Raw genomic sequence first — 15897 nt, forward strand, 5'->3', positions numbered from 1 at the left:
TCGCTTCCCAATCATGCCCGAGCAGGTTTCTCGGCGGGCCGCTGTGCATTGCTAGAACATGCAGGCGATGATCTAGCCAGGAACACCAAAGTTCCGAGTCGTCCATCCTCAGAAGTGGATATCATTATATTTAGCCTTACAGTTTAGTAAATAGCAATAATGTTTTTCTCACGTAGAACCAGTCTATTTCGTCATTCTCAGCCTTGAATTGAAGTGCGGTATTATTGTCCCAGTGACAAGTTGATGCTTATACCCCGACCTACCCCGCTATATCGCGACAACCTGCGGTCAAGATAGTAAAGGAACGGTCTTAACTGTTCCAAGAACTCCGTTTACATTTAGTGACGATATTCTTCATCCAATCATTATTGGCAGCTGGGGATAGTGGAGACAATAAGATAGAGTATAACCAATCAGATGAATAGTCGCTTACTTAAATAGGTAGGGTGGGGCTGCTGAACTGGCGTAATTCCTAATTCCTTCTGAGTATACATAGTCGTAATACTTATCGGGTTCTCAATACTCTCTCCGTTGTCCAACTTACATCCAGGTACCTACCTACCTAGGTAACCTAACTAGCTATGTACGTTGGAACCTAAACCTGCACCAATTCCCCCCTCAGCAACAACACACTTGACAAGCACCCGGATATCGGCAAATTATCCAGGCAAATACCTACTATGTATTAGGTTCGTCAGAGATATCGTATCCTCTTCTCCACAAACTCCACGAAACTGTACGGAGAACTTGCGGGTGACGCAGCTCGGGCCCTGGATAGAAGGTAGCACGACAGCAAAGGCCAAGGGTAAGACAAAACGGGGCCAGTAGGAATCTTGCATATGTAAACCCCATCCATCGTGGTGGGTGGTGGATGGTTAAGGTGGTTGTGCCTCACTCCGTTTCCGTTCTTGTCCTCCCATACCATCCCTATCTCAGCAATTCTTCTCTGCAACCCTCACGTGTGCATACGCCTCGTACACCTTATAACATAGCACATCATCTCATACCTCTCATAATAACACACCTTACACCCCAACGCCTCATCCTATCTTTTCAAGCTTTCTCTAGCTTGAACCCTACTTGGTCTACACACGTACCTGGGGGGAACGAAGCTGAGTGGTGTGGTGTGTTCGCTTTGGTCGTGATCAGTGTTCATCGTTGTGAACCCTACCTAACACATTCTAACACATTGACCTAACATCGGTCTTTTGTTTAAGTCAAGCTGTCATTCCTGATTTAACTCCCCCTCGGGAAAGCTATTCTGTCTCAAACAGTCATCTGGCTTAATTACATGGTTGCCAATATCTGATTCGCCTAATTTTAATATTTCGGCTCTTACACCGAGAGTCAGGACCTGAATGATAAGAGAGCTAGGTATTTGACCAGATGTGCGAAGCTCTCTCACCAAACCTACCTCCCTAACATTCACCACTCCGCATCACATTCGCTTGCGATATTGAAAAATTCTAGTCAACACGATGGCAACAGAAACAGCTATTCACAACGGGCCATCCCGTTTGGAGCTTCTTAGCGCCGAAGATTTTGAGACGGCTTCCATTCGTTCAGCCGCCCCTTCTTATAGTAAGGCACTTCTTTCACCGATAGGACATATGCGATAAGGAGAGCTAACAAAGAGTCTTGTTCTAAGTGTCCGAGGCGCCTTCGTATCATTCAACTATACCAACGAATGAAACTGTACCTGAGTACACGCCACCCGAACCTCGAGGCTCACCGTTGGCATCCCCGCCACGCTATTCGTCTATGCTAAACCCGTTCCCGACGCCGGCTCCCATGACCTCGACCTTTGCGCCGGGAGCAGGCTTACCGCGGATACCCTCTCCGCGCCGTCGCAACGAGGTTCCCCACCTTAGCCATTTCCAGGTACCGAGCTGGTCCTCGATGAGCAGCAACCCGACAGCTCGCCACTATCAGAGGGTTGCGCACCGTCGCGTGTCTGCTGCTAACGGCGCCCACGGCTGGAGAGGAGTCGAAAGCGCAGTGCGAACAGTGGTCCAACGCATGAACGCTGCAGCCGCAGCTGACGATGCCGACCCTTATAAGGTGCGGCCGCTCGAAGATCCGTACCTGGTCGGTGAGGAAGCAGCTGCGCAGGCGAGAAACGAGAGACTAGCCAGGCAGAATGGAGATGATATTCTGATTCGTGAGGACAGACGATGGGATTGGTTTTTGGGTACGTCCTATCTATCCATTCTATTCTTTCGGCCCTGAATTATTTTTCTGCGAATTTTCTAACGTTGTCCAACTATTAGGCCAGACGAGAGGTGCGGAGGAACGTGAGCGAAGTTGGAGCAACTTCCGTACCAACAACGAAAGTCGTGGGAGACTCGCTCGCCGCTTCGGTCGATGAAAAACACCTTTTCAATATTGGTATATCGCATGGGAATTATTCCAGCCGCGATTTCTATGGCGATATTAGGCTCCCCAACACAGCCAAAACTGCAACGGCTGCATCGCGCTTCTTTCCGTTCCTTTGCATATTTTATTTTTATTTCATCTTCTCATCACACGCATTTGGGCGGCGCTACCGTTTTGGCGTCAATTAGGGCAAGTTAGACAGGTTTGAGGGCATCATTTTTTTTATTACTGGCTGGGTTTCAACATTCGGGATGTCCATGTAGATGAATGGATGAGGTCATGAGATATGTCGTGAGGGTATTGATTCTTCATTTCTTTCCGCATTCCTTTAGGCTTTGTAGTAGCTAGCCGACTCCTATTTAGCATCAATTTTAACACGAATTCGAAGGACCCTGTTTATGATGAAAGCAATCCTGCCTTGTAGTTCAAAATATCTTATTCATCAATGGAGGCCTTGGTCGTATATTTGACCAAATACGGACCTGCCAGCCGTCAACGATTCTAATGGATACCCCCTTAGTTCTACATACCCGTAAAAACGCCATCGACCATGTAGCTACTGATTACACTTTATCCTTATAGACTGATAGTTGGTTAGTGCCTCTTTATGTGTGAACACTTAGTGGCCATTGTGAAATATGGTTTGTTCGAGTTCGAGTTCGAGTCCGTATGATTTAGCCCTTGCTCTTAGTGTTGAGGATAAGGGCAACGATGAGACTATTTGCGGTGAGTGACAATGCTTCGCCTTCGCCATGCCATAGAGGTCTAGACTTACCCATAGAGACCCAGAACTTCGCCAAAAATAAGAATCAGGACCATGCCGACAAATATCCTCGACTGCTCCATGTACGCGCGGACACCCTTGTCGCCAACAACCCCGATACAGTACCCAGCGGCTAAGCCCGTGAATCCGACCGCGAGTCCACATCCCAGATGCATAAATCCCCTATTTTCAGACATTAGTTTTTCGTCCGACTTTTCCTATCCGTTTTGAGAGCGCAGTAACGGGGAACATACGTAAATAAGCTGTAGCTTTGTCGCGACGGCGGATCCATGTCTCCGGCGATTAAGACGGCGATGACGAGGGAGTAAACTGCGATAATTCCGGACATGACGACGGGAATCAGGCACTGCAATAGTCATCAGATTAGACGAGTGGTTTTGGACGGCCAGGGAAAGCCAGCCTAGAAGGAGCTGGGGCTGGACTTTGACAAACCTTCATGATCAGGTCTGGCCTAAAGGTACCCACGCCCGAGATACCAATGCCCGATTTCGCCGTCCCGTATGCTGCCCCGACGCCTGTATTGTTGTTAACTCTGTTTAGTTCCTACGCGATATTACTTAAGGGACGGTGCGCTATTCGGGGGTCGTACATCCAAAGATCATGGCGGATGCAATACCGGCCTACGTTATCGAAAACTCTGTCAGCAAAGGGAAGTACGCTGAACGGGGACCGATGGAAATGTCGAGCTTACCATGCCGAAGAAGGGGGCAAACTTGGGCGCTATTTCTGATTCCGCCATGATGGATATATGATTGATCGGAATGTGTATAGGGACGGGCTGGAGGAAAAGATAAAATTAAATCAATGGGCTCGCGGAATATAGAGGGAGTTGTCGTCGTCGTCGTCGCCGAACCTGTCGAGCCTCGAAGGGTTAGAATTGTATGAAGCTATGAAGCTATAAACCCATAAACCAGACGCAGCCGGACCAGCTGCCTTCTTAGAACTAAGACGCGGCTTTCGAATGACCTTACTAACCTGGAACCACGTGATTGTCTAATTACTTGTTACACAGTACGCAGTTCTATGGGTTATGTAATTGAGATCAACCAATCAATATTTACTTTTTGAAAGATTACCCCACAAATGTTTATATACGCTTAGCTACGCGGATAACGTTTCGCATTGCTACGTAGGTACCTAGGTGGTGAATTATGTTAGCCTTTAGGTATGCATGAAGCAGGTACCTAATCCTTTCTAACCCAGAAGAAACAAGCTTTGATAACTTGCCATCCCATCCCATAGCTCGGCAAGTTCGACCTGATCTTTTCGGATTTGATGGATGAGGTTCAACGGTTCAAATTTATTAGTTCACAATACAATTGAAGGCAAGAAACCACACCATATATTCGGCAGCTTTACAGGAACTGTCGTATTCACTCATGCGAACGACAATTACCTACCTAATACAAGGAGATAGATACCTTAGGTACACCTAAGGTAGATGACAGTATGACTCGTGGTACATCTCCATTGCATATGTTGATATGCAGGTGGTAGGGTTATTAGATTCAGTTTCCGCTAGTGTGTAAGTACGTGCTGAACTACCTTATGCAACGATTCATAACCAACTGATCTTTTTTCTGTTCCCCGTTGAACTTTAAATTCAGTGAAACTTAAAAACGTAGTGGCTAACTGTCGCACTTTCTATATTTACAAACATAGGTAGATATATCGGAAGGTAGGTCAGGTATTGGCAATCACTACAGAAGATTACTAGTAAATCTGCACGTATTTGTAGGAGAAGTAACGCCTGTGACAGTTTGTAACTCCTTAGGTACCTCTACCTATCAAATTCCGAGCCGATGATAACCCGGGCCTCTTGTTAGTCCAAGTCCAGGTGCCGGGGTCCAGTCTTAGCAGTTTGAAGCAGATACCAATTTGTCCATGCTCTCTCTTCTGATCCTTGATCATATCAATCAAATCAGTCCAGTCAGTGTGTACAGACTGTACAGATTACCTATACCGTAACAGCGTCCATTCAAATCATTCAAATCCTACCTTAACCCGAACCTCTCCCTTCCTGTCCCTTTAAACCCACCTATTCGATTCGATGCCGACGTCTTGCCCATCGCTCCCCTCCAAATCACTTGTTATCGCGTTCCACTAGCGTTTTTGCATCCAATTATTAACTTAGCGGGAGCTTTGGGTCAATTTTTAGGCGAAAGGGGAAAGGAGAGGGCAAAAAAGAAAAAAAAAAAAATCAAAATCGAGAACTTAAAAAGACACGAAGTTGGACGGAAACAAGATATCGCTCTACATCACGGCCGTCCACCCACGGCGGTGAGTCCGTCGTCAGTGTCGGCAATCACCCCTTTATCCCCCATTTGCGGACTATCCTAGTCTCTTGTCTAGGTTCCCGGCCGCCTAGGCTCTTGTAAGAGTAAGTGACGTTTTAACGTCTACACCCCTGGATCTTGGGGGGAATTGATACGAAGCTGCACCTGCGTATGCGAAGTGGTGTTTGTACCACTTTACCGGCACTGCCTCGCAATTCGATAACTTTTCTTTCCCTTCTTTAAATTCCTGGGCGACGAATCTGGTTGCTGACTGCGTATCTTCACCCTTTTTTTTTCTAGGACTACGAGAATGGCTGATTACACATACGACCAACGGCGATATGGCCCGGCCTCGAATAATCAGCGAGATGCCGCATTCTCCAACATCTTCGGTTCAGCTCCCCCTCCGGGACGTACTGGGACTATGACCTCGTCGTCGCAGGGCTACACGCCGAACATGCAGCCTCAGGAGGGTAGAACCCAAACCATGTCTTCCGTGTCGAGCATGCAACACGATATGCAGAGACGTCCCCCTCCGCGACCCCAACAGCAAAGGGGTTATGAAGAGACTGGCCGAACTAGGACCATGGATACGAGTATTGCCAATGGTTATTATCAAAGCCAACGAAACCCGTCTGGAGGTTATCCCCCTATGCCAGGACAATATGGAAGGGCGCCGCCTGCTCCGGGGCCGAACCAAAGGCCTTATCCCGGCCCTCCGCCTCAAGGGCAATCTCGACTCGACCCGAGAGCACCTGCCCAGGGATATCCTCCACGAAATCCAGCTCCTCGAATGTATCAAGGAGGACCCGGTTCCGCCCCTGCTATGCGTGATGACCCGTATAGATCCCAGTCTCTCGCCAGCATGCCACGACAACCGCTGTACCAGAACCAGACGCCACCTTTTCAAAACCAACCGAACAACTTTCGGACTCCTCCGCAGACTACCATGTCGTCCCGCACAACCGCACAAGGTCGGGTAGTCCCAGAACGCCACGATGATCGATCGATGTCCATGACTGGTTATCCTCCTGACCGCGATGCTCACCAGATGATGAGCGGCCGAATAATTCCCAATCGTATGAGGGCGCCCTCAAACGAGACTCCCACGGCGAATGGACATACGGCTGGATACCCCTCGTTTAGCGGACACTCAGCCGCGCCAGGTACCGCAACGAGGACTATGAGCATGGCATCTTCGACTGTTGCCGGAGATCATAGTCGCACGATGTCAATGGCTAGTACCATTGTCCCTGAGACTTCCGAGCAAGCTCGACAACAGCTCTCGCAGCAGCAGCAATCAGCTCACCGGCCATCCTTGTCGAGATCATTCGAGGGTGAGCGACCTCCTACCGCTAAGATTCGGCCGCCGTTAGTTTACCCTGCCCTTCTCTCGAGAGTCGCCGAATGCTTCCGCCAAAAGATCATCACGGGCGACCGGACGAAGAACGAGTTGACGTACAAAAATGCGTTCAGCGGTTCCGAGGCCGTTGACGTCCTCTCGTATATTATTAGAACTACAGACAGGAACTTGGCTCTGCTCCTTGGCCGAGCTCTAGATGCGCAGAAGTTTTTCCACGATGTTACTTACGAGCACCGATTACGAGATTCGTCATCAGAAATGTATCAATTCAGGGAGAGTCTTATGGATGAGCCAGAAGAAAAGCACCCGGTTAATGGCGTATTCGTTTTGCTTTCCGAATGTTACTCTCCTACATGCACAAGGGACCAACTCTGCTACTCAATTGCTTGCCCACGAAGATTAGAACAGGTTTCTCGACTTAACCTCAAGCCACAGGTTGGCCTGAGGAAGGATCAGGACGCTACTATTAACGACGATGCGGATCAAACGGACGAGCAGAAACTCTGGATTAATACCGTTCCCAAGGAGGTTGCCGAAAGTGTCGGCGACAGGGAGAAGAAGAGGCAAGAAGTTATTTCCGAAATTTGTTATACCGAAAGAGACTTTGTCAAGGATCTCGAGTACCTAAGAGATTTCTGGATCCTGCCGCTGCGTTCGAAGGCTTCGCCTATCCCCGCCGCAAAGAGGGAACAGGTTGTGCAGAATATTTTCAGCAACATTATTGATCATCCTAGCATTCACTCGGTCAGTTCAAGATTTGCCAAGGCTTTGACAGAAAGGCAACAGAAGAACCCCGTAGTCAAGAATCTCGGCGATATCTTCCTGGAGATAGTTCCCCAGTTCGAGCCGTTCATCCTGTACGGTTCGAAGCAGCTTGAAGCCAAATTCGAGTTCGAAAACGAGCGATCGAGCAACCCCTATTTTGCTAAATTTGTCGAAGAGATCGAAAGGAGGAAAGAGTCGAGAAAGTTGGAGCTGAACGGTTATTTGACCAAGCCCACGACGCGACTTGCCCGTTATCCCCTGCTTCTCGAGAACGTCTTGAAATATACGGAAGATGACAACCCCGACAAGGAGGACATTCCGAAAGTTCTTGTTATGATTCGCGACTTACTGAGCAGAGTTAACGCCGAATCCGGCAAAGCTGAAAACCGGTTCAATCTGCGTCGTCTACACGAGCAACTGAAGTTCCGCCCTGCTGATCGAGTTGACCTTAAATTGACGGAAGCCGGTCGAGAACTCGTGTTCAAAACCCAGTTCAAAAAATCACCTACGGATCCTACGGATATTACGGCTTTCCTATTCGACCACGCTGTTCTTCTGGTGCGGATAAAGCAAGTTGGCAAGAACGAAGAAGTCAAAGCTTACAGGAGAGTAAGTAATTAACTAATTCTTAGCATGTCAGAATTCAGTGGCTAATCTTAAACTACTCAGCCAATCCCCTTGGAGCTACTCTCTATTAAAGAGATGGACGAAGTTATCCCTCAGGCAGGAGTAAAACGAGCGTCGTCAAACTTGCCTTTCCGCGGCAAAGATTCCGACAAGAAATCTACGGAAGGCTGGCCTATCACCTTCCGACACCTGGGCAAAAACTACTACGAGCAAGTTTTGTACGCATCGAATCAGACGGCTAGGAAAAAGTGGCTCGAGTTCATCGATTCGGCTCAGCAGCGTCTTCGAGCACGGGCTGATTTCTTCAACGTCAACACCCTTTCTTCTAGCTTCTTCCAAGCTGGCAACCTTGTCAATACTGTTACACCTTTCGGTAGGGAGTGCCAAATACGCGAGGTTTTTGTTACATGCTAACTAGATTAACAGACGGCGGTCGTAAACTCATTATTGGCACCGATCATGGCATCTACGTGTCGGATCGAAAGGTTAAAGACCAGGTGCCCAAGCGCGTCATCGAGGTACAGCACGTCACGCAAGTTGATGTATTGGAAGAATACAATCTCCTACTAGTCCTATCGAACAAGACGTTGTCGTCGTACTCGCTCGCAGCATTGGATCCCAACGAGCCTGCACTTGCGAAGAGGCCTAAGAAAATCCAGAGCAACTGTAACTTCTTCAAAACAGGTATCTGTCTAGGTAGACATCTGGTCTGTTGTGTCAAGTCTAGTGCACTTTCGACTACGATCAAGGTGTACGAACCGAACGACTCGATGAGCAAGGGCAAGAAGCAGAAAGGTTTTGGCAAAATGTTCAACGCCGGCCAGGATGAGCTGAGGGCGTTCAAAGAGTTCTATATCCCAACCGAATCATCATCTGTCCACTTCCTTAAGAGCAAGCTCTGCGTGGCATGCGCCAGAGGTTTCGAAGTCGTCTCTCTCGAAACACTTGAAACGCAATCGCTACTAGATCAGGCTGATACTTCGCTCGACTTCGTCGCAAGGAAGGAAGGTGTGAAACCGATCCATATAGAACGGCTCAACGGAGAATTCCTTCTCAACTATTCCGAGTTTTCGTTCTTCGTCAACAGGAACGGCTGGAGAGCAAGACCGGAATGGCGTATTGATTGGGAAGGAACGCCACAAGCATTCGCTTTATCTTACCCGTGGATCTTGGCGTTCGAGCCAAACTTCATTGAGCTCAGGAATATTGAAAGCGGAGCAGTCCATATTGTTCCACACAAGAATATCCGGATGCTACACAGTAGTACGCACGAGGTAAGTTACAACTCGACCATTTTAATGAAATACGAAGTTATTAACCCTATCTAGATTTTGTTCGCCTACGAAGATGAAGCCGGCGGTGACGTGATTGCTGCTCTAGACTTCTGGAAAAACAACCGGAAGTCCGAGTTGCTGGCGCCTTGATGTTCTATTTCCGTACTTATACCTTTTAATCGAGACCTTAGGGCGGGCATTCCGCTTGCTCGTAAGCCATGCCTAGCTCTCATCTGATCATTTGGGGTTTGAGCTCGGCCCAGACCGTGTAGGACCAGGGGATACTGGATAAGCATGCAAATTCATATATGCCACCTGGGGGGTGTCTCGTTGTCTATCTGGCCAGCATATTTCATTTTCCTTTCTACCTCATTTTTTGAGAATGTCTTCAGTAGCGAGGAAATAGTTTTTAATTGTTACCCCAAAGCTTCCGGATTACAGGTTGTGGCTGTGGACTTTGGATTTTTTATTTTCTCTTGATGGAGAGCCCGTCCGTAGCAACCAACTCTCTGATACGTTGTACTTCAAAGGTGAAGAAGAAGAATTCCCGGAAGGAGGGGTTTCGTTGTGTTGTTGTATGCCACAAGTCTGCGCTTGCGTTCGGTGTGAAAGGTTGAGTTGCGACCAAGTAATAGCGAGCGAGCGGCTTGCCGTGATATGAAGAAGAAGGAGAAGAAAGGGGGGGAAGAGGAGGAGAAACAGAAGATGAAGATGAAGAAGAGGCGACTCGGGGTGTTCGCTTATGGGATTTCTGTGTGAGAGAGGGAGTGGGAACGGGAATAGGAGGGAGATGGGGCGAGGAAAGGATGTGTCTAGAAACAGGTACCTAGTAGGTAATCCCTACCGTAATCACAACTACAACAATAAGAGCCGAAGACTATGAACCCAAAAACGAAAGAAAATTCTTTCCTTGATTGAGGCTTGGAAGAGAACAAAAAGAAGAAGAAGATCATGATGAAGATCATGATGATGATGGCGGTGCTACTACGTCTCCGCTTCTTCCTCTCGTGTTCTAGATCTGTGTTCACGGAAGTGTTCGTATTGTTCTTTTTTGGGTACTACTTTGAGTGCAAAAGCTTGCAAGGCTGGAGTTTTGTCTTCCTTGGTCTGGCGAGAGACTAGAACTAGTAGAATTTCCTCCTTTTTCTTTTTTTTTCTTCTGTTGTCTTGCGTTTTTGTCCAACCTATATCGACGTACATGTACCTACCTAACCTACTACGATGCCTCTCTCCGTGCTGCCTACCTATGCAAGATCGAGAGGCGTAGATGGATGAGTTGAGTAGGGGAGTGTAGGAATGCTCGAATGCTTGCTCGCTTGGTTGTTTAGTATGTATCTCGTCTACCTACCTGCCAGGTAGTATAGGTAACTACGAAACACTCGAGGTCGATAAGGTTAGCTGCCTCGTATGCGCAATCCGCTATAGCCGACCTTTTTTTTTAACCGACTCGAGCAGCTAGCTACCTGGTAGGTAGGTATCTATTTGCTATTACCTAACTGCCGGGAGCGGCGTGGATTCAAATGGGCTAAGCTACCAAGCTAGCTAAGTTAGTATTTCGTATATGTGTGTATGTGTATGTGTATGTATGTTAGAGGTATGTTAGAGGTAAGTGAAAGTAAAGTAAATATCTAACCTAAGGTAAGTAAGTAAGTAGGTGGGCTGACGAGTCGATAGAGGTAGGTTAGGTAGGTAGGTAGGTAGGTGATAGGTTTAGGTTAGGTTAGATGCAGGTGATCTAGCGGTAAGGTAAGGGGGGAGGAGGGAGGAGGAGGAGGAAGAAAAGGTAGGAGGGGCAGAGCAGAGGTAGAGGGGGCCGAGGTTGATAGTTTAGGTAGTAGTTGGTATTGTATTACGGGAAGGGAGTCCCGAAGATCGGGCTACGGAGAGGGAGATCTCGAAAGCTGGGGGAGCTTGGAAGCTTGGTGACTTTGACGAGGTTGAAATTTATTTATTATCAAATTCGTATGGGCTGGTGTGGGATAGGATACCCATAGGTCTTTTTTTTTTCTTCCTTTACCATAAGGGATCCATATAAGATACGTAAGAGGGTGATGATAAGTGGTGGTGACGGGGTAAGACAAGTTAAGAAAAAAACAGTTTTGTGGAATAGAGTTCTGGGCGTCCCGTTTTTGGCTTCACATGCTTTCGGCTGGTTTGGTTGGATGGGATGGGATGAGTGTTTGGTGGTATGGTGGCATAACACGCGTCTCACCGAGTCAAAACTGTCTTTGGCTTTGGTAACGCCAAAACCGGCAGCGCAGAGTTAAAAAAAAAAAAAAAGTAAGAACGCAAGGCACTTCCCTCATCCGGCCGATGTGCGGTACTGAGAGGTTGAGAGCTTCGATCGATATCGGGATGAAGCCCATGTTAATCCTATAGGAGGTAGCATGTATGTAGGTACCTTTACTACCTAAGGTAGCTTTTCGCAATTTGTTGTTGCATATGCTATTTCGACAGAAAGGATGGGGATTTCATTTCTGATCTGGAGAGTCTCGTACGTCCGTCTGATGTCGATGTGTAGGTAAAGTAGTATGTTCGCTCCGATCGGTTCTCCTCATTCGCCGGGCTTGGGTCTTTCTCGGCGCGAGTAGATCTGGGTCTAGAATCGTGGCACAGGAAAGACGATATAGGTTATATTAGGTAGGTATGTAGGTACAATAGGTAGGTAAGATAGCTGGTAGATTATGCTAAATTGAGGGGGGGAGAAGATGGGTTGCAATAGGTACGATGCAGCGCGGCATTACTGGACTTATACCTATTGGATGCATGTATAGGATGCATGTCTAGATATAGACATGTATGTATGTGTTGATGTACGACGAGCATGCACATGTGAGTAATGATATGTTATGTACCTAATATGAGGTAGTTATCTTACTTGCAGATATTAGGGACATACATATATTATATTATCTCGTTTGCCTACCTAATAGAAAGAACCCGTCGCGCCTCTGCTATCCACTGCAGCCGCCGCATCGGGTCTACTTATCTCGAGCTTTTCTACTGCCGTTGGCCTACTTGGAGGGGCGCCCCGGCATATAAGGGGCTGGGAGCTTATCTCGACATATTAGAGCGGCATTGTATGTGCTGGATGTGATGGTGCGATGCTACGCTTGACATCATCATTAGGTTGGCGGGAGACGTCCTCCTCCTAAATCGCAAAGCTACCGAATTCTAGAACGAATTTCGGGGAATTCCCTCTTAGACCGAGTAACGAGTAATGCAATGGCTGCCAGCGAAATCTTTAAAAGTTGGCGTTTACCGCGTTACATACCTTATATATATATATATGTGTGTGTGCCATGTCATACCATTCTACAGGTGATATATAGATGTATACTTGGTATACTTGGTATACTTATGTAGGATTATATGTCTAGGTATAGAATGCTTCTAGCATCGATGTCCGCTGATCGTGCGACGACCCGATATGAGATCGAAGCACGGGGCTAACCTAAATACTCCGAGAGCTCACGTGGTGCAACTGCGAAGAGACTAGACGGGTGCTTGCGGCATTCGAAAGAGCTTACTTCCTGGAAAGTAATCTCTTTTCTAGAAAAGAGAAATCATCAGACGAACAGGTCGTGCGAGGAGAAAAGGGGGCCTAGCCCGTAGAATATAGACGCACCTATCTACATATACGGTATATTAGGTACGTATACCTCATATAGGTGTTATACACGTCTATGTCCTGAATAGTACAGACAGCCAGCTTTCCTGCCCGGACAACCTTGGCGACGCTACCGACTTGGCCTTTCCGCATCGCAAGCTGCTTCCCGCAGCCCTTGCGTAAAAGAAGTAGTGCGTGCATATGACAGCCCCTCACTCGGATAGTTACCTAGGTACCAGGTATGCATAGTACCTAGTAGAAAGAAAACGAGCATGGCGAGCAAACGTACATTAGTTACGCACCAAGCTATCGGAGTCTCTTCGCGCCAGCGGTACGTACGGGCAAGGAGGGAGATGGGAACTCGTCCAGAAACCCGGGAAGCACGGGCTGGTGGAGCCACGCCCCCCAGGTTTTGGGTTCGACGGCACAAGGTCCGTTTGGATCGGAGGGGGGTGGCTCGTGCTGACGTACTGATGGTGCTGCTGTGGAACTCTCCAGGGAAGAAGCTCGAGCAAACCAACCATTGCAATGAATCGGAGCCATTGGGGTGTCAAGCTAGCAACCTAGGTAGCTTTAGGTGGATAGCTTGCTTCTATCCATCTTTCTATGCTACGTAAGTCTCATTACTTACCTTATACGTACATACTTCATAACATCCATATAATTTCTATTGTATGTGGCCTTCCGGTTCCGTAGTCTTTATCTCACACGGTAGTTTGTCCGGATATAAAAAGGGAGCTCTCTTCTCTCTCCCAGATCTTGAAGCTTTATGATCCACCAAAGTCTCTTCTTCATTCACATGTCGACATCAGAAGACTTACCTTTACCTACTCATTAAACATTTGCCTGTTGTAATCGAATACACTACATTGCCTTTACATTAGACGACTCTAGAATCCAATCCTCCCAGTTAGATTCATCATATACAATATCGACCTGTTCACTCTTAACACACACCACACACTTTTCGAACTTCTTCTCGTGCTAGAGCGTCAGGATTATAGCAACTCAAGATGCATTGCTATTGCGCAAACTACTATGTTAGTAGTTCCCCAACACGAAGTTTTCTCATAGTGAAAGACAGCGTAGTTGACACAGCCAAAAACAGGGATCGGTCAATTGCCAGAACAAAGTGGCCCATTTCGGCCAACGATGTAAACTATGCACAGTACGTTCGTGACGATCTCCAGCCTCTACCCATTTACCCATACCTTATATCTATGCCATCCAAAATTTATTTGCGGAGTACCTATGTTCTAACCTGATGGTTTGAAATAAACAGGTATTGAACGAAGGCCACCCGGTAAAGCAAGACCTGTTCAAGATAACGTCCAACGACTACGCGTACGACAGCGAGGCCGCGGACGACGAGGACGACTCGAGTCCGGATGAGCACGGGCATAGGCACGAGCGGACCATGGACCATAGCAAGAGCTCGTCCAAGTGAGCTTTTTCGAATCAGTGGTCAATCGAACTACAGACACAGACACACAGACACACAGACACACATGCAAGCACACGCACGCATAAACTAGGACTTGTATTCCATCCTAGGTCCTTCGGGGACGACGCGGTGTTCAACAGGCGCAGACGAACACGAATAAAAAAGGCCTTCTGTTTTTGCCCAATGATCGGGCTCTTGGACTGAGAACATCAAGGGAAAGGGAAGGAAAGAGAAGAAGAAGAAAAAGAAGAAGAAAAAAAACCACGATAAAAGAAATAATATGTGATGAGATAAAGTACGGAGAGATGGAGGGGTTTGAGCCATACTTCTTTATTTATTGATGACGATGATGACGGCAACTATTCATTATAATTATACGCTTGGGAAACGGGGTGGAGTTGTTGGGTTGGTGATACACACACACACATACATACACACACAGAGAGAGAGTGTGTGAGTGAGAGAGAGAAGGGTAAGGACAACTAGAAGAGAAGTCGAAGAAGGTCCTACAGGCAAGCTAGCTAGCAAGCAAGCAGAAAAGGGGGGGAGGGAGAGAGAGAGAAAGAGACATATTGTGTGTGTATTGTATATTCGGGGAACGGTCGCGCTCCGAAACAAGGAAACTGTTCTCGAATGTCTCGAAATCCTTCTTTGCCATACATACCTAGGTAGTACAGACGGTGCGGGTTTGGGTGGTTACTTGTTTGTTTACCTACCTAAGGTACCTAGGCGTTTTTTTCTTTTTCTTTTTCTTCTTCCTTTTTTTTCTTGGTGCAAAGGAAGGAGTTGTACGAGGGGGGTATACATACATTTTACATACGGGCGGTACAAGGGTTGGGTTTGCTTGGGCAGATCAGGATGGAATTTTCGAGGAGGGGAAGGGAAGGGGAAAAGGAAAGGGGGAAAATGGGACGGCGTCGGACTAGGTTAGATCGTTCTAAATGAAATTGATTCTTACCGACTTCTTTTTTTTTTCCTTCTTCTTCTTTTGTTCTGTTTCCTCTTCGCCGTGTCGTGCCGTTCTTGTGCTTGTGGCTCTGTTCCTCTGCTCTGCTGTGCTGCGTGTTGTGTGTTGTGTCTAAAACAACGACTTGAGGTCGGAGTTTTGCGACTCGCATGTGCGGTGACGGTGACGTATGGAGTTGTGAGCTACATTTGTGCTACCGATGGTAAGGTAGATATGCCTTATAATATACCTAACCCTATATGGGTATATGTATGCGCATGTGTATCTGTATCTGTATCTGCAAGAAAGAGTATCGGCGCTAGGATCGTGGAGATTTGGTGCTACACGTGGTAAGTGGGACAGAAATTTTGTGTAAGCGCGTTATGGGTAAGCAATGTGTAAGCGATGATGTTAGAATGTCTCAGCTGGGGG

At 47.4% G+C, this 15897-nt stretch overlaps 4 protein-coding genes across 4 annotated transcripts; 3 read left to right on the top strand and 1 right to left on the bottom strand.

The window, feature by feature from the left end:
- The first annotated feature begins 1338 nt into the window (after window positions 1-1338).
- Window positions 1339-2682, top strand: F4812DRAFT_11669 (uncharacterized protein). The gene is made up of 3 exons (XM_047929411.1): window positions 1339-1581; window positions 1649-2191; window positions 2271-2682. The coding sequence occupies exons 1-3, from the start codon at window positions 1479-1481 to the stop codon at window positions 2366-2368; spliced, it is 744 nt and encodes a 247-aa protein (XP_047794714.1). The 5' UTR covers window positions 1339-1478; the 3' UTR covers window positions 2369-2682.
- Window positions 2640-4171, bottom strand: F4812DRAFT_11646 (V-type ATPase). Its single transcript, XM_047929407.1, has 6 exons — window positions 3852-4171; window positions 3750-3780; window positions 3593-3675; window positions 3394-3506; window positions 3152-3322; window positions 2640-3093 (listed from the first exon to the last, which is right to left on the bottom strand). Exons 1-6 carry the CDS (start codon window positions 3897-3899, stop codon window positions 3051-3053), a joined length of 489 nt encoding a protein of 162 aa, XP_047794715.1. The 5' UTR covers window positions 3900-4171; the 3' UTR covers window positions 2640-3050.
- A 1575-nt stretch (window positions 4172-5746) lies between these two features.
- F4812DRAFT_448989 (CNH-domain-containing protein) lies at window positions 5747-9615 on the top strand (the record flags this gene model as incomplete). The annotated part of the gene is made up of 4 exons (XM_047935924.1): window positions 5747-8173; window positions 8234-8564; window positions 8618-9465; window positions 9520-9615. The coding sequence occupies 4 exons, from the start codon at window positions 5747-5749 to the stop codon at window positions 9613-9615; spliced, it is 3702 nt and encodes a 1233-aa protein (XP_047794716.1).
- A 4275-nt stretch (window positions 9616-13890) lies between these two features.
- F4812DRAFT_11729 (uncharacterized protein) lies at window positions 13891-14564 on the top strand. The gene is made up of 3 exons (XM_047929420.1): window positions 13891-14115; window positions 14184-14243; window positions 14358-14564. Exons 1-3 carry the CDS (start codon window positions 14089-14091, stop codon window positions 14520-14522), a joined length of 252 nt encoding a protein of 83 aa, XP_047794717.1. The 5' UTR covers window positions 13891-14088; the 3' UTR covers window positions 14523-14564.
- The last annotated feature ends 1333 nt before the right edge of the window (window positions 14565-15897 follow it).

Source organism: Daldinia caldariorum (assembly GCF_022478825.1).
Source record: "Daldinia caldariorum strain CBS 122874 unplaced genomic scaffold F4812scaffold_1, whole genome shotgun sequence".
Classification (NCBI taxonomy): Eukaryota; Fungi; Ascomycota; class Sordariomycetes; order Xylariales; family Hypoxylaceae; genus Daldinia; species Daldinia caldariorum.

Coding starts and splice junctions, on each gene's coding strand:
- F4812DRAFT_11669 (XM_047929411.1), top strand. CDS start 1,479: ATGGCAACAGAAACAGCTATTCACAACGGGCCATCCCGTTTGGAGCTT. Junction 1,582..1,648: donor TTCAGCCGCCCCTTCTTATA/GTAAGGCACTTC, acceptor TCTTGTTCTAAG/TGTCCGAGGCGCCTTCGTAT. Junction 2,192..2,270: donor ACGATGGGATTGGTTTTTGG/GTACGTCCTATC, acceptor TCCAACTATTAG/GCCAGACGAGAGGTGCGGAG.
- F4812DRAFT_11646 (XM_047929407.1), bottom strand. CDS start 3,899: ATGGCGGAATCAGAAATAGCGCCCAAGTTTGCCCCCTTCTTCGGCATG. Junction 3,507..3,592: donor GGCCAGACCTGATCATGAAG/GTTTGTCAAAGT, acceptor TGACTATTGCAG/TGCCTGATTCCCGTCGTCAT. Junction 3,094..3,151: donor GAAGTTCTGGGTCTCTATGG/GTAAGTCTAGAC, acceptor CACCGCAAATAG/TCTCATCGTTGCCCTTATCC.
- F4812DRAFT_11729 (XM_047929420.1), top strand. CDS start 14,089: ATGCATTGCTATTGCGCAAACTACTAT. Junction 14,116..14,183: donor GCTATTGCGCAAACTACTAT/GTTAGTAGTTCC, acceptor AGCCAAAAACAG/GGATCGGTCAATTGCCAGAA. Junction 14,244..14,357: donor AACGATGTAAACTATGCACA/GTACGTTCGTGA, acceptor TGAAATAAACAG/GTATTGAACGAAGGCCACCC.